General features: G+C 45.0%; 1 protein-coding gene across 1 annotated transcript; it reads left to right on the top strand.

Annotated features, from left to right (window-relative positions):
* Positions 1-1516: 1516 nt before the first annotated feature.
* On the top strand, positions 1517-20946 carry LOC144739749 (uncharacterized). The gene is made up of 21 exons (XM_078622654.1): positions 1517-1816; positions 2976-3034; positions 4026-4181; positions 4828-5029; positions 5374-5455; positions 6392-6496; positions 7329-7401; positions 7581-7745; positions 8197-8344; positions 9311-9417; positions 9708-9799; positions 10128-10222; positions 11747-11832; positions 13006-13320; positions 14156-14288; positions 15011-15048; positions 15411-15720; positions 15879-15949; positions 16491-16574; positions 16668-16695; positions 17260-20946. The coding sequence occupies exons 1-21, from the start codon at positions 1651-1653 to the stop codon at positions 20067-20069; spliced, it is 5325 nt and encodes a 1774-aa protein (XP_078478780.1). The 5' UTR covers positions 1517-1650; the 3' UTR covers positions 20070-20946.
* Positions 20947-22693: the final 1747 nt, after the last annotated feature.

The following is a 22693-nucleotide window of genomic DNA, read 5'->3' as shown; positions in this document are numbered from 1 at the left end:
TTTCTACGTGACTTTATCAATAACAATGTTTTTGTTTGGTGTTTGAACATCACCATATTTTTTCCTGCCTCAGCAGGTCCCCCGATATATTTTTCACCTGATGACGATTGCTTGTGTTGCGATCGAAACGTCGTGATATTGTATTATTTTTCTATCGACGTGGCTTTACCGAAAGACTCAAATAATATTAACACCACTTGTTTTATTGCCAGATAGGATACAACCTTATCTTAATGTTTCATACTTTGATATTGGCCAAAAAAATTCTCATTTTGTAACTGCTCACCCCGAGCGTAAAATGCCCTGGCATTGTCCTTGTACTGGTCGCCTTTTCGCCTTCTCTGGTGTGACACTGGCGGTGAGACGAGGCCATAAAGAATCTGGTGTTGACCAATCAGTATCTAAGACAATGCCATAAATTACCAGAGCATACTCTTTGGCTTTTTCGGTAAAGTCACGTAGGTAATTTTTAAAATAAAATAAATCACGAAACGTCGTGATTTAATTTATTTTAATTTAAACAACTTTCACGAAACGTCGTGATTTATTTGAATTTAAACGACGTTTCGTGATTTAATTTATTTTATTTAAAATTCGTTTCGTGATTTCATTTATTTTAATTTAAACGACGTTTCGTGATTTAATTTATTTCAATTTTTCACCTACGTGACTTTACTGAAAAAACCAAAGAGGATGAATCCTTGCAGTCACGAAAACTTCAAATCTAGAATTACCAGAGCATGCTTGTTTGCACGTTCACCACAAGTGCCTGTGTGTGCTTAATGCATCTTAAAAACCTTGTTGTATTATATTCTTGTTTCTTTCGGTAAAGTCACGTAGAAGGGAAATAATAAAATAATAAAAATAATAAACAATACAAATTCCCACAACGTTTGACTGCAACACAAGCAATCATCATCAGGTGTGAAATCCACAATTTTCTTGCTGTGGATTTCACACCTGATGATGATTGCTTGTGTTGCAGTCGAAACGTCGTGAGAATTTTTATTGTTTAATATTTTTACTATTTATTATTTCCCACAACGTTTCGACTGCAACACAAGCAATCATCATCAGGTGTGAAATCCACAATTTTCTTGCTGTGGATTTCACACCTGATGATGATTGCTTGTGTTGCAGTCGAAACGTGAGAATTTTTATTATTTTATATTTTTACTATTAATTATTTCCCTTCTACGTGACTTTACCGAAAGAACCAATAATACGAATCCCTGCAGTCACGAAAGCTTTAAATCAAAATCTTGTTGTATTCTTATTTCATTTTGTTCATACATTGATACTGGCAGCAGCAGCAGCAAGAGCAACAAAAAGGTCCCATTAGTTTGTTTCGGTAAAGTCACGTAGGTAAAAAATAAAAATAACTAAAAATAAATAATAGAAATAATAATATAAATTAAATAATAAATCACGAAAAAAGTTCCATACTATAGACACAAGCTTGAACAAAATTAAAATCGCGTGCCACTGCCAACACCGCCCCCCCCCTACCCCCATCCACAGCGGAGGGCGGCGGCCTCGAGGCGACCCGGGCCGGCTCAGCGGCCAGCGGCGCTCGCTGCTTTGCCGATAGCGAAGAGCGACAACAACAACAACAACTTCGACATTTCCCCCTCCGCCGTGGTAAACGAAATGTCTTACCAGCAGGCAGCCGAGGAGAGGGAGCGGATCAGGCGCGAGATCGAGGCCATCGAGCGGTCGCTGCTCGAGAGAGGCGTCCGTATCGACAGCTCGGGGAGCGAGCCGGGCTCGACTAGTGACTCCTGCGAGGAAACGCGCGAGGAGGGCGGCGGAACAGGTAGGCCCAGTCGGGTGTGGATCTACGGTCTTTTTTTTTTTTAACCCGGATATTTAAAAACAGTAGATTATTGTTTGTATAACCGGGGTGAGCGCTTACACGTACATTTAAAGTTGTATTCGGTTGCTATGTGGTGCTTTTTTTGTATGGGATGAAAAAGTCGTGCTTTTAAAGATATGTGTGTGTATCGTATGTGGGGCCCCTTTTCAACGATTTAGCTCCGTTAACCAGGTAAGATCCCACTGTGATTCATTTCCCGTTATCCTCGTCGCCTATGGTGTAAGGACAGTTTAACGAGTGTGGACGTAGATTTCAGACATTTTAAAGTTGTGGTTAATCATTCGTATAATCGTTAAAATGAATCTGTACATTTGGGCACAGTATGTAAACCGATTAGAACAGTAATTCAGGTAGAAAATGACGTGTCGGCCTTTCGTGATAAGGGGTAAATGTTAATTAAAGATCACCGTTCCAGTTTAACTGACCTTTATCCATGCTGGGATATAGGTGCATTCAATGTTGTGTATGTGTCAAACCAATGACTTACTCCTTAATGAAGTTATACTTTTGAAAACGGTTCGTACTTACCTACAAAATGATACCCTACCCCGTATGTGTTATTACGATGAATTTAACTGGAGGTTGTATAATTTGTGAAAATATCCGAACCAGGTGAGAGCTAATTGAGAACATTTACCTCCATTTGGTTGAGGCTTCAACTACGAGGGAGCATATTAACATTGGTCTCCTCTTATGATAGATGTCATTTATTTAAACAATTGTTGGCCATTGATAATCATCGCTAGATAGACATCGTTTAACAAAGAACAATTGTATTAAGATTAATTCTCTTGTCACTGAAATTATTTATACATGCAAGAACCGATTTTATTTTCATTTGTTGTCTTTGATGTCCCTGATTTAAGAGCTTATTTTGTAAAGAATTGGTAACCATACTGAGACATTAAACACAATACCAGCTGGGTTAGTTTTGGGTGACTAAGATCCGTATTGAAGCCATTATGAAAGTTGGAGATACCCATACGTAATACTTAGGAGCTCATCCTAGGAGCTCAGGAGTGCTGGCTGAGTATTTATCTTAAGGCCATTATGAACATCCTTGTATCATGAATAATTACATGCCAATGTTTTTTTCCAGATTTCCTGCAAAGGATTTCCGATTTTGATGCCACAAATGTCACTCTGCATCAACTGCAGGTGGGGGTGAGTCTTTAAAGGAAAACGGTGATATTCTCCAATCGCAGCGTACCTAGGCTGCGTGTCCTGGGCTTTCTAACACAGGCTAACACAGGCCCCCCCCCAGCCGCACTTCTCCTCCTAGCGCGCAGCTTCCCCCTCCCTATCTCTCCCCCCTTGCCTCCCCCTTTCTTGCCTATTTGACCTCTTGCCACGGCAGCTGTCTCGCCCACTTCAGCAGTTGTCTTGCTGTGGTTGTCTCACCTGATGAAGATTGCTTGTGTTGCGATCGAAACGTCGTAATTTGTTTTATTTTATTTCTACCTACGTGACTTTACCGAAAGAACCAAAGAGTACAGGCTAAAAGCTTAGTGCATGAGGAAAGACTTTATAGGTACGGTCAAGTGTGTCGATTTGACATCGCTGCAAAGCGTACTATTGCGATGTATAAGCATCTGACGTTTTTACACAGCCAATGTATATAACTTCTCGAGAAGAGTTGTGTGTTTTCAGATTGTGATTTTATTTAAGAAAAACATGGACATGGTTGATCAAGGATGGACTATAGAGCTGTGTTTACATGACTCGCTAGTGTCGAAACTGACAAACCCAGACTGTAAACAAGGCTGACCTGGCCAGCACGTCTCTCATCGACACTAACAATCATCTAAACAAAGCTGTGCACAGGACTTTTATCACATCGCTGTCATGGATGTAATGGAGGCCAGAATATTTTTTATATTCTGTTCACCAGCCATCATACCTCATCCTCAGCCTGCTACATGATGTCACAGACTTCACCAATCTGGAAACAGAACCTGCCCTCCCAGAAGGCTAACCCAGTGGTCCCATGCATGGTATCTTGGGACACCAGATGTAGATGATCCCCCCTATTGAGCCTCCATGATATTTTCAGATACTGGCAGAAAGATGAAAGACAGATTCAAAATGGATGTGGCTTGATGCAAGAAGTGTCGTGGCCTCTTATATAAAGTTGGCGTGTCTCCTGCAGGAAGTGGATGCAGGCTCTGACTCAAGTGACGAGGATGATGGTTTGCTATCCCAGGATGCACCCACGTGCCTCTCCATCAACCTCCTCTACCAGCAGCTTTTGCAGGAGCGACTCCAGGACCTTGATGGGCTCTTGCAGCAGAACTGGGACCAGCAGGTTTGCATTTGAGTCTACCGTGAGGTTGGCCAGTCCGCAGCGGAGAGAGTGAGCAAGTAGTGAGTGGGTTACACATTTGTGCGTTGAGTTTACGGGTGAGAATAAATATTTATCAGTATTAAATAAGACTATTGTTATTATACAGCTATAGATGTTTAGCAAGGCTTGTCGTAATTAGTACATTTATTGGAATGTATTGTGTTCCAAATACATACAATGGATTGGGCGTGTGAAACTCAATAATAGTCCATGCAAATTTTTTTTGAAAAAATATTTAAGGCATCTGATAAAACAGCACAGCTGACAGAGGCAGTGCAGACAAGACCGTACAAATAATATGGACTACACACAAGGTCGAATAAACAGGACTACCAATTATACAGTACAAATGAGAAAGAAAAAACACAAGATATATTACAAACGAGACAGACATTGTAAAATGCATGGTGTTAATAAGCTGGTCTGACACTGGTGGTGAGAGTCAGCTTGGAGTTGGACATAATTTTAGTGTGAGTCGGCCTACAATGAGACATGAGGGTGATAGTGATAGTAATAATGATGATACTGATGATCATGGTGCTGAATGTTTGTATACATGTGTATGTCCACATGTGTATGCGCTTGTGTTTGTTTAAAATCAACACAGGAGGCGCTAAAGCGTGAATCCTTGGACAGGGACCTTGCCAGCGGAATGGTCCGCTCAGCCCAAAAACACATCCGCCTTGGCAGTTTTCTGAAACCTTACTTCCGGGATGCTACTTCCGGACTGGGGCCTCCAGATAATCCTGAGACGAAAAACATGACTTCCTGCGGACACAAGGACTTCAATGCTTATGATCTCCGTCGATGTAATTAAATTCACGATACAGTGTCTTGAGACAGGGACTCGGGTTCGAAGTCTCAAGTGAGACTCAGCTTTTAGAGACTTGGCTTGAGTATCTGTGTTTTGAGACAGAGTTTCCAAATCGGTGTCTTAAGACTGGGTTTGACTCCCAAAAGATCAGGTTTCAGGAATAATTTATTGAGACAGACTTTCAGGATCAGTATCTTGAGAGCAAGTTTCTGAATGAGTTTTGATTGAGACTAAATTGCAGCATCAATATCTTACAACTGGCTTTCAGAACTTTTTGAAGCTCAGGTGTAGATGACTGGGTCTCAGGCTTTGCATGATGTTTGTCTTTATCATCCTCAGGGACTGAACGAGAGAAGGAGTCTTTAAAACAAGCAGTGCTGATGGATTCACTGCAGCGCCGATTACAGCCCTTGGTTACCAGGTGAGGTACCCTTTCTTGTCAACTCGAACTGCTTTTTATGTTTAGTTTGTTGTCCTTCCCCTGCACCTCCGATTAGCACGGCTGGATATGTACAGTGCGAAAGAAGTTCAATATATTTTTATATACACATACTGCACCGAAACAGCATATGACTCTTTTCTATTAGCTACTCATCTAGGTTGCCCATCTTAGGCTGTGTCACATGGGTTTGAAGCTTTGGTTTTAAGAAAGAGACATCAATAAAACACAGTCATGTGCATCATTGTGGAGCGCTCGTGTTGTCACTGATATACATTTTGTTTCAACATTGAATACCATGATGTAGCAATAACCCTATAGCGTTTAAACCAGATGTTCGTGGTGATGCCTGCTAAGATAAGTCTTTGAAGGATGCATTAACTGCTTAAGGTATAAACTAAAGCCAGATGGTGGTAGTGAGATGGTAGAGCGATGCATGGAACACAGATCTCGACTTCGTAACAGCTGCAGAATCTGGCAGAAGGAATTAATTGATGGCAAGATGTGGTGGATTGATAACATTGGCCCTGATGGCTTTTTGACCTTGACCTATGTTCGAAATACTATGTGAAGCTGGGGGAGTGGTGGTACAGTGGTTGGTGCACTGTGCTAATAACTCCACTGCCTGAGTTTGATTTCTGGCCACGACTCACATCAATGGCTGGTGGTATCTCAATCAATCTTGGGCCTTCCCCTTCATTAACAGCACTGCACAGTGTGGTGAAGTCTAATCAAACAAACTCCTCTGACTGATACAGCAAGGGAAGGCGTTTATCTGCCAGTTGATTGACGGATTGACAAAGCGTAGAGAGTTGTGTGATGCAAAGTACCCTACGTTGATGCCAAATGAAATAAGCACATACACTAAGTCGACTTGGCATACAATGTATATGTCTTTCTGCATCTGCTTATGCTCAGGCTCAACACCACAGAGGTGAAAATGGAGAGAATGGGGGAAGATGAAGACAAGTCGGCGATTATCAGCTCCATCGACCTCATGAAACAGGATATAAACAGAGTGAAGTGAGTGGGACAGAGACATCGAGTTATTCAATGTCTGCGTGGCACGGCCATTATGGACCTAACATCTGTAATGAACCCGCGGAGGGAGAGAAACACCCAGATTCACGGCTTGACTTTGGACCTCAGCAGTGCTTATTTTGTTTCTCTTGCATGTCCATTATGCACCTGACACACCCGTGATGAGCACCTCAACAGACAACCACATTCAGGGCTTGAACTGAGGACCTTTGTCTTATTGGCATGTGTGACACCACTGAGAACCTGATACAGCCAATGTTGAAGTCCCTCAGAGAGAGAGAGAGATACCAAAAACGAGGGCTTAATTTCAGAGCTTCAGCGATTCTGACTTCATATCTCACACAACCATTATTTACTCATAAAGACAGAGAAGCACCCATACCCAGAGTCAAAAGCCTGAATCTTAGTGGTGCTGACTCAGTGTTTGACGTGGCTTGTACTAACCTGACATGACCATTATTAACCCAGTAAGAGAGAAAGAGAGACACTCGGACCCAGGGCTTGAAATCAGGATCTCAATTTTGCTCGCTCAGTGTCTCTTCCATGACTATTAGAAACCTAACATGGCCGTTATTAATCCAGAAAGAGAGAAAGAGACCCGTACCCCAGTGCTTGAACATATGTTATTATAGGTGCTAGTTCAGTGTTTTTCACGATCATTGTGCGCATACTTAGCAACCATGGAATTCTAAAGATGCTGCTCATAGTGATGATGATGTTGTTTCTGGTGCTGCTGCTTATGACGATGTTTCTACTGATGATGATGGTAATGTGGCTAATGATGACGGTGATGATTATTTCCTCTTCGTTGCAGAAACCTCCCTGAAAATGAACTTCTGGGCGCCAAGGACGACCGCCACGATTGGCTCAAAATCGCAAATTTTGACGTGAGTTTTTATATTCCTTAATTATGCCAAGAACGAGCGCACACACAAATTCAGTTTTGTCACACACAAAAAAATCAAACACAAAAACCACGTTCACATCTACCAGCCCTGTGGACCTTTCAGAGACAGTATTTTGAGCGAATGATGATGTGTGTGTTTGACCCCGCGGGGCAGAACAGATGGCAGGCAAGCGCAGCCCCACGGAGGTGGAGAAGTTCTGGAGGTACTCTCTGCACCCGGGCGTGAACGCGACGAGTTGGCAGAGCCACGAGGACAAGGCCCTGCACAAGCTCGTCACGCAGCACGGGCACAACGCATGGGGCGACATCGCAAGCAGGCTCGGGGTAGCCATGAACACTCGACGGAGCAGGGGGGTCGGGGGTTAAAAGTCATTATGGGTGTGTTAGATACGCTGAACCTGTTCTGTGGAGGTCCTAGGTTCAAGAACTAGTTATTGGATAGCTGTGAAAAAGAGATTTACAGCTCTTCGGATTCCTCCAGTATAAATCAATATTCAGATTCTGATGAGCCAGCACTTCTGAGATTCTGGGTTCAAGACCGAGTTATGGGTGTTTCTTTGTCAAGCCCTTGGTTAGGGTGTATCTATGTTGATGTCTCACACGAGAACATCAAAATAGTTGTCAGAGTCACTGAGCTCGCACCACAGAGGTTCTGTATTCAAGCCCTAGGTCCTGGTATCTCTCTTTCAAGAGATTCACAAGGGCTGTATCTAGGACTTTCCCCCCCCCCACCCTTTTCTCATCACGTTCTCCCCGTCTCTCCTCTTCCTTTCAGACCAATCGCACGGCGTTCCAGTGCTTGAGTCGGTTTCAGACGACGAACCACGCGTTCCGACGCAAGGAGTGGACCGAGGGAGAGAACGAAGCGCTCACCCAGCTGGTTGAGGCCATGCGGATCGGGGAACACATCCCCTTCACCCGCAGTGAGATTCGCTCGCACACTCTCATCCACTCGCATTCACACACTCATGCCGATAGGGGTACAGATCCCCTTCACCCACAGCGAGAGTCGTTTGCTCACTCTCAACCACTCGCACACTCACCCACTCATCCACCCGCTGTGAGACTTGCTCGCTCACTCTCTCAATCACTCGCACAGTCACCCACTCACTCACACACTTACTCACTCGCCCACTCACTGAACTGTTCACTTGACCATTCACAGGTAAATTATTCAAAGTTCTGGAGGGAAATAAAATCGGTTATTGTCCTTGGAAATCCAAAATCATATTGTTATGAATTCGAAACTGCCTAGTTGTATGAATACACCGTCAAAGTAATTTCCTGCTCAAATGAGAGTTAAGGCTCCAGCGCTTATCCTCCGTTTGTAACCTTGAACCAGTGGTTGAAATTCCACATTCCTATAGCAGGGGCAGCAACTTTTATCATAGGGCAACCACTGTTGACTTCCCCACATTTTGGTACGAATTTGATAGGCCCCCAACCAGGATTTGAACTCGCAATATTCCAATTATGAGCCACTCACGAGTCCTGTCGCCTGGTCTGTGCGTATGCAGTCTGTGTGTGCGTGTTCCTGTACTCGTCAGAGGTGGCACAGTGGTTAGCACATAGGGCTACGAATCCAGTCCGAGTTCAATTCCCGCTCACGGCCAAGATCAGTGATGAATATATGAACCCGCCATAGGCCTTACCTCGGTCGACTCAGCTTTAAATGAGTATCTAATGCGGTGAGTGAACATCAGCACTGGAGAGACAAAGGCGGCCAGGCCTGGTGCTGGGCATACCGCCCCCTCGTGCACCACGTTGGTCTTCATAGGTGCTCGCTAACAACACTTAGCCCAACAGTGTGTTGGGGCTGTCCATGTGTAGTCTGCACGTAGGGTGTACGTATGGGTGTACGTATGGGTGTGTGCTTGTGGTTTTTCCAGTTGCGTTCTTCATGGATGGCAGAAGCCCCGCTCAGCTCAGCGGTCACTGGAATAACGTGCTGAAGCCTGGGCGCCGCCAGGGGACCTGGAGCTCGCCTGAGGACGATGTGAGTGGTTGACCTATGGTGCGGTTAACCCACGGTCATGTGGATGACTCTTTGTGGTGTGTGTTGAACCCCTTTCAGGTGTGGTTGACCCTGTGGTGTGGTTGACCCTGTGGTGTGGTTGGCCCTGTGGTGTCGTTGATTCTGTGATGTGGTTAATTATTGTGTGGTTGACCCACGGAGTCTTTGACCCTGTAGTGTGGTTTTGCCAGCAGTGTGGTTGACCCTGCAGTGTAGTTGATTACAGTTTGGTTTACTCTGTGGTGTGCTCGACCCTGTGCTGTTGGTGACAGCTGCTGCTGCGTGCCGTCGAGCGTTTCGGCGATCGTTGGTGTCTCGTTGCCCAAGAAGTTCCTGAACGCACGGATGTGCAATGCAGAGAGAGGTGATGACAATTCACCATCATCACCATCATCACCACCAGCAGCCGCAGCTACGTTATTTACAGAATCATCTCATAATTGTCCACCTCATCATCCACCTCGTTTTTAAGTTTATTACAATACTGATTACACTGTGAATGATGCTGTTGCTGATGATGTTGATGGTAATGTTTACGGTGCCGCTGATTTAAACAATTGCGTTCAAAATTGATGATGTTGTTCGTGATGAAGTTGCTGCTGTTGCTGAAAATGAAAGTGGTTTTGGTGAAACTGCTGCTGTTGCAGTTTTTGATGATGACGATGATGACATTGTGGTGGTGATGATGTTAGATACGTGAACTGCCTCGCCAACGGTCTTGCCAAGGGTATGTGGAGCACCGTTGAAGATAAGAACCTGCAGAGCCTTGTCAACATTCATGGACCCGGTGAGGGCTTGCCATGGTTACGCGTGGTGAAGTGCTGCGCGGATGTTGGGGTTGTCTTGTTGTTTTTATCTTTACTGTGGTGTATTTGTGTTTATTTCTGTGTTTTACGTATTCTGGTTCATGTCAACCGTGTTGTTTGCTTGCTTGCTGTGTTGTGTTTTTGTTTATTGAGTCCTCTTTGTGTATAGCGATGTATTTATGTTTAGTGGACTTTGTTTATGTTTCCTGTGCTGTGTGTGTATTTGCTGTGTTATTTACATTTTCCATATTTTGTTTTTGTTTGTATTGTTGTGTTTATGATTATTGTGTTGCATTTATGTTCACCCTGTGACATTTGTTTTGTGTTTTCTAACTATTTATGTGCTTATGGTTTTGTCATGTTTATGTGTTTGTTGTAATTATCGTGCCATTTCTTTATATACCCTCAAATTTGCATTCAGCACCACAGGACAACTCTGTGTTCATTCAGAACTGCCACAGGGTAGCAGCGTATCACCCGCTACAGACTAAGGAACAGTTGTTTTCAAGTTTAATCTGTTTAACCAGGTGAGAACTCAAGCGACCAGATTGAGTCTCGCTTGCAAGAGTAACCTGGGTCACCACGATGACAAAAGCAACACAAACAAAATAAAGTACAGCAACGAAGCAATTGGAAATCAGAACGTAAAGAAAAAACAACCGTCTCACATGAGAAGTCAAAAAAACACTGCACAAACGCAAGTCAAATAATGAACTCTCTGCAACCAAAGTCGGCTCGGGCAGATTATCCCGAAACTAATCATAGTACAATTACAAATTAAGTTGCAGAAACATGAAACTTTACTCGATAACATGGCATTTGGAAAAGTGATGCCCTCCCTTCCCCTTCCAAGTGTGGATGCAAAGTCACTTGAAGGAATTTCAGAAGTAGTTTTGTGAGATGTTCTTCAACGAGCCAGTGTCTGTCACGGTGGGGATTGCGCTATTCTTCCAGATTAATCATCTCTTTCGTGACATTACACCGATTGTACAGTTAGACGTAAAACAATGAAAATATCCAGGATCTCTGTGGTGCCAGTCTGGAAATTTGACCCCTGAGACCCCTTGCCAAATCTTATCGTGATGTTATGTTTGTTGTGTGTTACGATATTTGTTCTTATGCGCCCTGCTGCCCAATTAGCTCAGCGGTAGAGTCGGTGGCTAGAAATCCTGAGGTTTTAATAAAACATTCTAAATGGGGGTTGACTGGGCCCATCTTTCCTCGAGCGTCGATCAAATTTGTACCGCTTGGCGTGGAATTCAACAGCGATTGTCCTTTGGAAATACTCGTCCCTGGCATAGGAATGTGGAGGATCTGCCGTTGGCTCAGGGCTGTAAACAGGAGATGAGCGCCTCCCAGACGCTCATTTGAGCAGGAAATCACTTTGACGATGATCACGAGATTCCAAGAACACATTGTGCCCTGTTTAAGTATTTGTTATTTTGTTTAATACCGAGCGAGTTTTATGTCGTGTGTGTGTGTGTTGGTTGTGTGCGCGTCTTTAGGTCAGTGGTCTGCCGTCGCAAAGGCCTTAGGGACACGCAGCAACAGTCAGTGCTCCAAGAGGTGGAAGAGACTGAACGAGAAACAAGTGCGGGTCGCAAGCTACACATACAAATATACACGTATATAGCCTTGAACAGACTTGGGGCAAGTGCTGCAAGCGAGCACCTAATGAAGGCTGGTAAGGCACAAGAAGGGGTGGGTGGCCAGCACCACGCCCGGCCGCCATTGTCACCTTAGTGGCGATGTTTACATGCCATACCAGGTACTCATTTGAGGCAGAGTTGACCTAGGGGAGGCCCAGAACTGGTTCAGACAGTTGTCACTGGTGTTGGCCGTGAGCGGGAATCGAGTTCGGGCCACCATGTTTATAGCGCAGCTCTTCTTCAGAAGCGACCTAGCCACAAATGATAGCTCAACGAAGTGGCTTATCATGTGTAGATGTATAGCAGTCAAATACTCTAAAATGCATGTTTCTAAATGTGGAGGGAATATCCGGATGACCTGGAGAAGAATCCACGTGACCACAGGGATAAAATGCAAACTCCAATATACAGATGTTAGGGTCGGAATCGAACCCATGGCCTGTATACCAAGCAAGGTAGTTAACATCTTGTTCTTGCCTTTCATGAGCTTTGTTATCTCGTTGAAGTGTTACTTGCATCACACCGCACGTACACAAACACAAATATACTTGCGTAACACAAAATAATAATACGCGTTTGTTGTGGAGAATCCAGATTAGGGGACGATTCTCCTTCATACATCTGTATCTCCACTAACAAATTAAAGTATTCCTTGCACAATTCATTGGCCCAACGGCCTTCTGGGAACCACTGCTGGCAGTTCACTAGCATTTGTTTCAAGCAAGCCTGGCTCTGCTGATGATACACTGTATGTCGAAACCGAGTTTGCTTGTACTAAATCAATGCTGCTGAAGTTGAGCATTCCCAGAAGGCTGTTGGGCCGATGGAGTATGTAAGTAAGCCTTTTATATTTTATGTGGAGAGACAAATATGGGAAGCTGACATGTTGTAAGCTTATTTATTTTTATATATGCTTATAGATCAAACAAAATCAGCCGTACACTTAAATATAAAGAATTCGAGATAAGTCTGTATCTGTGTCTCTGTTCATCAGCCCACTTGTGCCGCCATCCCATATCCACCTTATTGCCCAAGCACATCGGGGAGTTTTATAGATCTGTGTGATCCACCAATCCTAGCCATCAAAGCTCCCTGTCTCCTTGCGTGTATCTCAGTCTCTCAGAGTTGATCCATCGTCGAGGAAGCGCAAGAATTCCGCTTCGCCGAGTCTGGACGGGGAGGAGATACCTGCAGTCAAAATACGCCGAGCAGGAGGGCGGAAAACACGGTGGAAGAGGCATCGAAGCGCCTACACAATCTCCACTCCGCCACCATCTCCACCACCGTCTTCGCTGTCATCCTCGCTATCGCCACCGTTATCGCCATCATCATCTGTTGAAATGCGGTCCGACAGCGATGTTGATGCTGAAGAGGTTGACGACGTGGTGGATGCTTCGAACAAACGAAAAAGTGCATCGCGACACCACGAGGTACACCTATCCGCGGTTGCGTATGTTGTGTTCATAACGTTAGTGGTGGTCGTCGTAATGCAACACGATGTCCTTTGTTCAGGAGAGCCTCACTGAGTCTCAAGACTCCTTCAGGAGTGACCTACACTGGGATGTTCCACTAATTTAGTTTTTATTTAGTGTTTTGTTTTGCGTTGCATGAGACCAGAGTACCTGGAGAACACCCATGCTTACAAATAAGGAGATAACACTCCCAAATGTGAAACTCCTTTGCCGTCGTTGTCGAGAAGGTGCCATACCCTGGCCCGCCAGGAGAAGGCGGCACAGCGAAATGTGGACTCCACCTGTTCCGTCTGGATGGCATCGTGTTTCCTCCTAAAGCACATGGTTTTTCTTCAGGTGCTCCGGTTTCCTTCCACATGCGAGTTAATTAATTGGCCGATAACACCTTAATATATAGAGAACCGCAGAGATTGGGCAATTTTTTGGCGCAGGCTCATCACGTGGCTGCCTTCCTGCTTGCCTGTGTATCCTCGTGTGATGAGGAACCACAGCCCATTCCTCCTGGGTCGATAAAATAGTACCAATCTGCTCTTTAAATTTCTTGTGAAAAAGGCCCATTACCTGAAACGTCATCTATTTTATTTTACGGTAGTGCTATTGATAAATGAGTTTATTTACTGTGGGTAAGTCAACAGTTGTCCTACAGATAGACTCTCCCCCCACCATAGGAACGTGGAATTTCCACCACTGGCTCAGGGCTGTAAACCGGTTGATGAATACCACCTCCATGCTCGCTTGAGCAGGAAATCACTTGGGACTGTTGTGTTAAAAAAAGTGGATTCTGTTTGTTCAGGATGAACGTGCAAAGCTGCTGCTGGGCGGAGCGGCGGGGAGTTCAACCAGGAAAACGACGCTCTGCGTCCCGAGCATCGATCTGTGGCTGCATCCCAACCCTTGGGTGATGCCAACCACCTCCGACCCTGCCGGTGAGGTCAAAGGCTAAATAACAAGTGCTAGCTATCTACCCAGGAAAGCTTTGCGGAGGTCTCAATACTCTTTATCCTGGGATGTTTGGCCAGTTCCGTAAATGAGTGTTTGGCTTGTGTACATGGGGTTACACTCGGCTTGCCTTCTGGCCACCGATCAGCCCTATTCCTGGCCTGCGTTTGGAGTCACCCGTCCACACATCATCCAGGTTCCCACCTGCTTGAATGTGATGTGAAATGTGGTCATGAGATAAAGTAATGTGTTCATATCTTAATGAAAATTAAACTCAAAAAACAATACTTTGTTTAGTTTTTTATTTTAATGTTTAAACTTGATGTTTAATCAATTGAGCGGTGTTTGCATTTACTTTTTAAACCTTTGTGTAACTTGAAATGTCATATTATTGGGTCTTACGGTAAAGTCACGTAGATAGGTTCAAAGAAAATAACAAAAAAACTACGACTGTTTGTGTTGCGATCGAAACGTCGTAGTATTTTGTTATTTTTTGTTATTTTCCTTGAATCTATCTACGTGATTTCACCGACAGACCCAAGAATTAGAAATTCCTGCAGTCACGAAAGCTTTAAGTCAAGATTGAAATGTAATGTGTACGTGTTAATTGTGAATATTATTATTGTGTTTTAAATTATTGCAATGTTTCCTGTTTAGTGTGAAGGGTGTCGCTGCTTAATAATTAAGTGATTGTTGTCTGTTTGATCAGCGTTTCAAGAGAACGATGAAGGGACTCAACTGAGAGAGGTGAGAATAACTCATGCCCGCTACTCACCCACTCACCCTGCCCAAATATTCACTTGCACTCTAAATAATTCCCCCACTTATTAATTTACTCACTCAGTCATGTAATACATTTTTCACTCGTTCACCGGCTCGCCTAAACAACGTAACTATCTTCTCAGTTGTATAATTCAATTACTCATTAACTCACTCGTATACGAACTAGATTCAAAGCTTTCGTGATGGCAGGAATTATTTGATTTATTTTCTTTCTCCGTGACTTTACCGAAAGAACCAAAGAGTCACTCGTATACTCTCTCTCACACACTCATTTGCTGGCTGACATATATTTGTTCATTTGAACTCTTGACCTTTTGTCCTGGCAGATTTCTGAGCCTCGTGGTCCCGGTCGGGGTCGGGGTTCACGGGGTCCTAGGGGTCGAGGGTGCAGCCTTGATCACAAGATCTCTCTGGAGATGAAGCAATGGAAGCACTTGGCAGCAACCGTTTCCCACACACAGCCTGAATCGCAGACAACATTTGAATCGCAGGAAACAGCAGCCAAACGAACAACCATTGAAGAAATGGCAAGTGTTGAAGAGACAGCAGCTGCTCCGGAAGCAACCGCTGCTAAAGGCAAGACCGCTACGGTTGTGTGTAAATCTCACAAGCTAGCAACATCGTCAAGGAGCCTTGGTGAGAAGTTTAAATTGCTCATTAATCATCACTGCTACCACTACCACCACAATTACTACCACTTCAATCACCACCATCACCACAATTACAACCATTTCAATCACCACAATTTCCTTTTTCACCACAACCACCATCATCATCGTGTCTTGTCTTTACAGCTGACGTGCTGGGAGAGAAGATGGGCCGTCTCAACCTGAATACAAAGTCCATCTTTGAGCTGCTGCTTCAGGTATTCATGGCTAAGTGGACCTAGAAGTAAGGCAACTCATTGATAATAATGGCCGTTCTTACAGAAGTACAAAGGCAGTTGTGTTAAAAGCATTGTTTGGAGATCATTGCTTTGTGAGGCCAGTTTTCACTTAAGTTGGATGGGGCTCAATGAGGTCACGAGTTTAAATCTGGGTTGTGGACCAATTCTCATCATTAACAGAACCATAGATAGCAGCATCTCATTAGGTACATTAGCTGCAGAGTGATCACCAGTAGCATCATGATCAGTACAAGCATCATCATTATCATCGATAACATCGTCGTCAAATATCACAGCCAGGCAGCACCCACTGCCACCACAAATCGGTTTCTTCCTCTGGGTGGGGTCCAGCCGTGCAGATCGGCGCTTCTCAGCATTTCTCTGTATGGCTCTGCCCCCTTTGAGAACACATATAAGAGAATGTTTTGTCCACTGGCCGTAATGATCGCACACCACCAGTGCTCATTCGAGCAGAGACTTTGACTTTTGTGTTTTTTTTGTTTTCTCAATGTCGTGTCAGGTTTTTGCAATAGACCGTGTCGGCTGCCTTCGGATGATTAATGAAAAACAATTGGGGCTCAAAATGACAAAGCTGCCATGCCTGGTAAGATTTCAAGAGCCATTTACTTCAATAACAGTGTTAGTTGTGTTCATCTTGTCTAGACACATTTCTAATTATGATTATTTTTTCTCACAGAGAACTGCAAAAGCTACCTTGACACAAGGTAAGCCTTTTACAAATATATATTTGAATGAACTCAACTATTTAGCAATCTGGGTTTCAGAACTGCAGTCTTAATTGAGACTCCACGCTATGAGACCGATTCTCAGGACCAGAGTCTTCATTGAGACTCTCGGCCTGGAGACTGGGGTTTTAGGATGAGATTCTTGAATGATCCATAATAGAGGTTTTATGGGTCAGATTTGGTAAGTAAAAATGTGTCGTCAAACTCGTCACCACCCGACAGCCAATTAATTAGGTTTGTCACGTAATCAAACTATAACAATTAGTTACTAGTTCAGCACACCAGTGTGTTGGAGAGTAAACCCACAACATTTACAATTCGAGTATGACGTTTCGCCGGGAATTACATCCAGCCTCATCAGGCACTTTTATATTTACACGATCTCGCCCAAAACACCTCTCATGGATTATATTGGTCGCAAAAGTCTTGAATGAGGGGAGACTGGGTCTCAAGATCACAGTCTTGATTGAGACTTGGCTCCACGAGGAGGCCAGATCTTGTCTCCACTGAAATGTTCACGTTTGTCTGTGCGTCTCTTTGCAGCCGGTGTGCGATGCTTCCCACAAAGGCAGTCGGTGAGGGCTCTTCTTGCCCGGGCCACCTCCATCTCCCAACAGCCACTGCCTGTGATTCTGACCCCTATAGCCCCTACATCGCTCAGGATTGGACAAGGAGGGTCACCAAAACCTCTTTCTCTAGGCGCTGGGAATTCATCAAATCATCCCTTCACCTTATTTCTACCCAGGCCGCTGGTTCCTTCGCTAGTTAGCGACGGCACGCCCCTAAGGTCCGTAGTTAGCGGTGGGTCAACAGTGGTTAAGCCGACTTCAAGTGCTAGATCACCGGTTAAACCAGGAACAATGGTCTTCTCGTTGGTTGGTGGGAAACCGGTAATTTCTTCTCGAGGCAATGCGTCTAATGTTCCGGCAGAATCAGTGGTTAAGCCGCTAGTTGCCGCAAGATCTATACCACACGCAAGTGGCATCACTCTAGTTCCCCCAAGGTCGGTGGTTATGAGACCAGCCATTACATCAGGACAACCAGTTTGTCCAGGCCCATCAGTTACTGCGGTATTTACTACGATAGTTACCACGCCACCGGCTGGTACCCGACCGCTAGTTTATTCACCAGCTACCGCAGGATCAGCAGTCACACGGGTAGTCGATACCCGGGCACTGGTTACTTCATTACTCAATGCAGAATTGCTAGTTGCACCACCACTAACTACAGGACTAGCAGTTAAACCACTGGTTACTACCGGACCAATAGTTACACCTATTCCAACCCCCACTGCTGCCAATACAACCCTGATATCCAGAACTACTCCTGCAACCACAACCCTCCCGTCCGAAATCACTCCGGCAATCGCAACAAACACATCCGGAACCACTACTGCAGTCACAACCCTCGCGTCTGGAACCACTCCTGCCTGCAAAACCCACATATCCGGAACTACTCCGGCAATCACATCCCTCACATCCAGATCCTCCTCATCCAGTACAGCCCGCATGTTCGGAATCCCCTCCCCAGCCAGCATGACCCTCATATCCGGAACCCCCGCTACCAGTGCAATCCACGTATCTGGAAGCGCCTCCACAACCAGCAGGACCGTCGCATCCATCACCCCCTCTGCCGCCAGTGCTCTGAAGGAGGCGTGGTTGCTTTTTGGAGGGAGGGACGAGCGGTCCGAGACACCTGGTTCCGTGTGGAGTTGGGGTAGGGTCCCATCCCTTGATGATGATGATGATGATGCTGATGCTGATGACGAGGATGAGGAAGATGGTGGTGATGAACGCAGCATAGAAACCTGGATGGCCCGGCTGAACATGCACGGCTCATCGTCTGACTCTTCACTAACCGCTGGAGTCGCTTGCACAGAAAGTTTCCCGCTTGCTACTTCGGTGGCTTCTCCAGTCACTGCCTCGATGGCTTCTACAGCGGCTCCTTCTTTTGCCAGTAACTTGCTGTCTTCTGTGGTTGATTCTTCACCGAGTTCATCTCTACCTTGTGCGGTCGTTTCTTCAATCAGCCGTTCACTGGTTTCACCGGATCTCGCTTCGGCGTCTTCATTGCTCCCCTCGGTCACTTCCTCGTTGCCATTGGTGGCCACTCCTTTGCCATCTTCCGTCAGTTCTCCACCACCTTCGTTCACTTCGATGGCTGCTTCTTCGCTGCCCTCTCCATCCTACCCACTGCCTTCAGTCACATCTTCACTCGTGTCTTCAATCACTTCATCGCTGTCCTCATCACTCCCTCCACTTTCGTTTCCTCCTCCATTTTCTGCACCTCTTCCGCCTCGTTCTTCCACTCCTCCTCCGTGTTCTTACCTGCCACCTTGTGCCGTCACTCTCCGTGCCCTCAAAACTCTCCTCCAACGCCGACAAACTCTGCTCCTCCAGCAGCAGAAGCAGCAACAGCAACCACATGCACAACAGCAACCTCCTCTAGGAGAACTGAGCAACGTTAATGGCAACACCACCACAACCGCCATCATAAGCAGCAGCAACAATGTTGACAACAACCGTGTGCATGTTTCCTCACCGTCGCCGATGGCGCCACTTATCAAGGAAAAGTCACCCATTGTAGGAATTGAGGGTGGTGTCAGTGCTGGGAATTCGTTGCCATTTTCTCTCGGGGCTGTGGATTCTGCACAGAATTTGAGACAGACTGACCACTGCCTCGACCGCCACCAATCCCAGGGCCCGCTGGGCCCCAGAGACCGGCAGTGGAGGAGGGAGGAGGACATTTCCTACGCGTGCCTGCGTCGTCGCTTCTTGGCGACGTTCACGGTTCCGGCCATTCTGGCGACGACTCCGTTACTGTGCCAGGATTCAGAATTCTTCAGGCGTGGGACCAGGCCAAGCGATGGAGGAGGAGAGAGCAGCATTCGGGGAAGGGGCCGAGGCAGGGGAAAGGGCAGGGGTAGAGGTAGGAGGAAGGCTGTAGAGCGGAGCAGCATGGATGATGGGGGTAGCAATGTTGATGTAAGTAGAGGTGTTGATGGTGCTGAGGTGAATGGAGATGGTGGTCGCCATGGTGCTGCTGGTCATAGTCCTGATTGTGGTCATGGTCGTGATGGTGTTCATGTTATGGGTGGTGATATTCGTTGTGGAGAGGATGAAGATAGTCTTGGGGGTGATGGGGGCAGTAGTGGTAAGCATGAAGGTGAAAGTGTTGTTAACATTGACCAAAGTGTAGAAGCAGTGAGAGGCGTTGGAATTAGAGGCAGGGGAAGGCCAAGGACGAGGGGCAGTGGCAGGGGTCGAGTAAGGGTAAGGGGTGGAAAAAGGGGCAGGCCGTGGGGTAGAGACGGAGTAGGCAGTGAAGTTCAACCAGAAAACTTAAATATTTAATGCCGATCAAATGAAATGAATTGGAGAAGTGCTGGTTCAGTGTCTGACAAAGCCATTGAGTCCTCCTTAGAGACAGGGCTCAAACCCAGCACCCCAATGATGCCGATGAATTGTCTTAGGTACAGCCATTATAGACCTTGTACAGAGAAAAGTAACAGAAAAAATAGCCAGGTTGAGGCACACAGGTCTGGAGTTCAAGCCCTGGATTTCGTCTCTCAGTGAATTTATAATGGCCATGTCAGCGACACCACGCCAGCGCTGCTCGATACGAGTCTCGGCAACATGTGATGAATCCATGTGTTGCGAGGTTGATGATGGCACAGAATAAAATAGATCATTCATGTGGTTTCCGATTTAATGAGAATCTTGGCAATCCCAGCTCCAAGCACTCATGAAGCCAACACTGTGCATGGACAAAACCCACTTGGATAGTGAATATAAAATGTTAATTTAACCGGCAAAGCCCAAGTATGAGGACTTTTTTAGCTGGTCGTACGTACAATGTGACGAATTCCATGTTTGAGTACATTTTCTCCTATGTGTGGAAGAAAACCGGAGTTCCCAGAGAGAACCCAGCAAGCATTTGAGATGATAACACTTGGAGGAATGCACAGATTATTTCACAGACCCACCTTGTTGTTCCGACACCTTCCAGCCACCTTGGATCGCATCCAGTTACGAGGCTCACTACTTATGATCTTGGTGTGCTGCACCAACCCCTTGTGGGCATTGTTTGACCTTTGGAAGAGCACAGGGCTATTGAGGTGTGGGGCTGTCATGTGTTGGTGAATGGGCGTTTTTTTGTGTGCCTTTTTGAATATTCCATTAAGGCAAAAAATCCACAATATTGAAAATAAAGTTATATTTTTTTATTCAAGCGAATGTGTTGTAGTCCTGTATAGGATGAGACAAGTTTTCTCACGGATGAGATGAGCGGTCACCGTATTGGATAAAGGTTTTCTGTGTTGAATGAGATGTACGGTTCTGTATCGGGTGCAAATGCGAGTTCAATATTAGATGAAATTATGCTTCTGTATCAAACATGATGGGTCTATCGGACAAGATGGGGGTTCTGTATAGGATGACGGGGTTTTTTCATCGGAAGAGAAATCCAGATCTTTGGCATATTTCATGTAATTGCTATTAATGAACATTACAGATTAACATTCATATTTAAAATACTTATAAATTTGCAAAACTTTAGATTTTTTCTTAATGAGCTTTCAGCTATACAATATATACGTTCTAAAAAGTCGTGTTAATATTTAACACTTAATACAATCTCTTAAAACAATTTGTTAAAACATCAGGTGATTGTTATTGCCTATTTTAGGCCGAAGTGGACAAGCACTTCCTCGTTTGGCTGAGAAACGGTTGCCTTTAGCCATCAGTAGACATTCCACATTGCTATGGTGGGAGTCAATCTCCCTTGAGGACAACCACTGTTGATTTCCCACATTGGGATGGTGGTTGCCTAATTGTGAATCAAGTGTTATGAGCACGACTAAATCATAACCATAAATAGATGACGATATTCATGACGTTATAAATGCTGCATTGTAAAATGTATATTTAACATATAATCTCTTGACTTAAAGCTTTCGTGACTGCAGGAATTCATATTCTTTGGGTCTATCGGTAAAGACACGTAGATATAACAAATAATAAAAATAATAACAATATCACGACGTTTCGATCGCAACGCAAGCAATCGTCATCAGGTGAAAAAATAGCGGGAGAGCTGCTGAGCATGTGGTGGGAGCCCTGCTAAGGCAGGGAGTTATAAAGGTTTGAGATGGGTGTAGCCCAAGGGTCAGTGGGCGGGGCTAGAGATTAAATTTGCATGTAAATGTAAGATCGGAGAAATCTTGACAAATGAAGCTGTGGGTGTGGCCATTGTATTGTGAGAGATTAGCATGCCAATGTAAGAGATTTGCTTGTAAATGTAAGCTTTGAGAGCTCGGCAAGAGCCATCGCTACATGGAGGTGGAAAAGGATGGCAAGCCGCCATTTACTAATACATACAGCTAACGGTGGCTGTGTTAGTGAATGTAACTCGGAGAGTTAAAAAGAACTGCTAACATAGGGAGGGAACATCATGGTTAATGTCCTTCCAATCATTCCGAACTTACATTTACAATCAAATATCTTACATTGACACGCTAATCTCTCACAATACAATGGCCACCCCCACAGCTTCGTTTGTCAAAATTTCTCTGATCTTACATTTACATGCAAATCAAATTTTATCTGGGGCCGTCCATAAATGACGTCACGCCATTTTGGACGATTTTTGCCCCCCCCCCCCCCCCCCATCGTCACACGACGTCACAAAAAGTCAGACCTCCCCCTCAAATATGACGTCACAAAGCTGCCCTCCCCCCCCCAAAATAAAACATGCTTCAAATCGCTTTAAACTATTGTCATTGTAGTGCGTATTTAATGTGCCGCTGCACTCTGATGTTGTAGGAGAAAATATTTATTAAAAAGTCTACTTCATTAAGTAGAACGTGTTGTCTATATTTATTTAAAGTTGCGCATTTAGATGTGACTTCACATTTCTCAACCCCCCTCCCTCGTCACACATCGTCACAAATGTCTGACCCCCCCCCCTAGGTGCGTGA

Source organism: Lampetra planeri, chromosome 3 (genome assembly GCF_965212315.1).
Source record: "Lampetra planeri chromosome 3, kcLamPlan1.2.h2, whole genome shotgun sequence".
Classification (NCBI taxonomy): domain Eukaryota; kingdom Metazoa; phylum Chordata; class Hyperoartia; order Petromyzontiformes; family Petromyzontidae; genus Lampetra; species Lampetra planeri.
The sequence above is the reverse complement of the archived record's forward strand: the minus strand, read 5'-3'. Positions and strand labels throughout refer to the sequence as shown.

What these genes read in the sequence shown, in the direction of transcription:
- LOC144739749 (XM_078622654.1), top strand. Translation starts at nt 1,651, where the DNA reads ATGTCTTACCAGCAGGCAGCCGAGGAGAGGGAGCGGATCAGGCGCGAG. An exon ending in AGCAGAACTGGGACCAGCAG is followed by an intron (nt 4,182 to 4,827) that starts GTTTGCATTTGA and finishes AAATCAACACAG; the next exon opens with GAGGCGCTAAAGCGTGAATC. An exon ending in ACATCGCAAGCAGGCTCGGG is followed by an intron (nt 7,746 to 8,196) that starts GTAGCCATGAAC and finishes TCTTCCTTTCAG; the next exon opens with ACCAATCGCACGGCGTTCCA.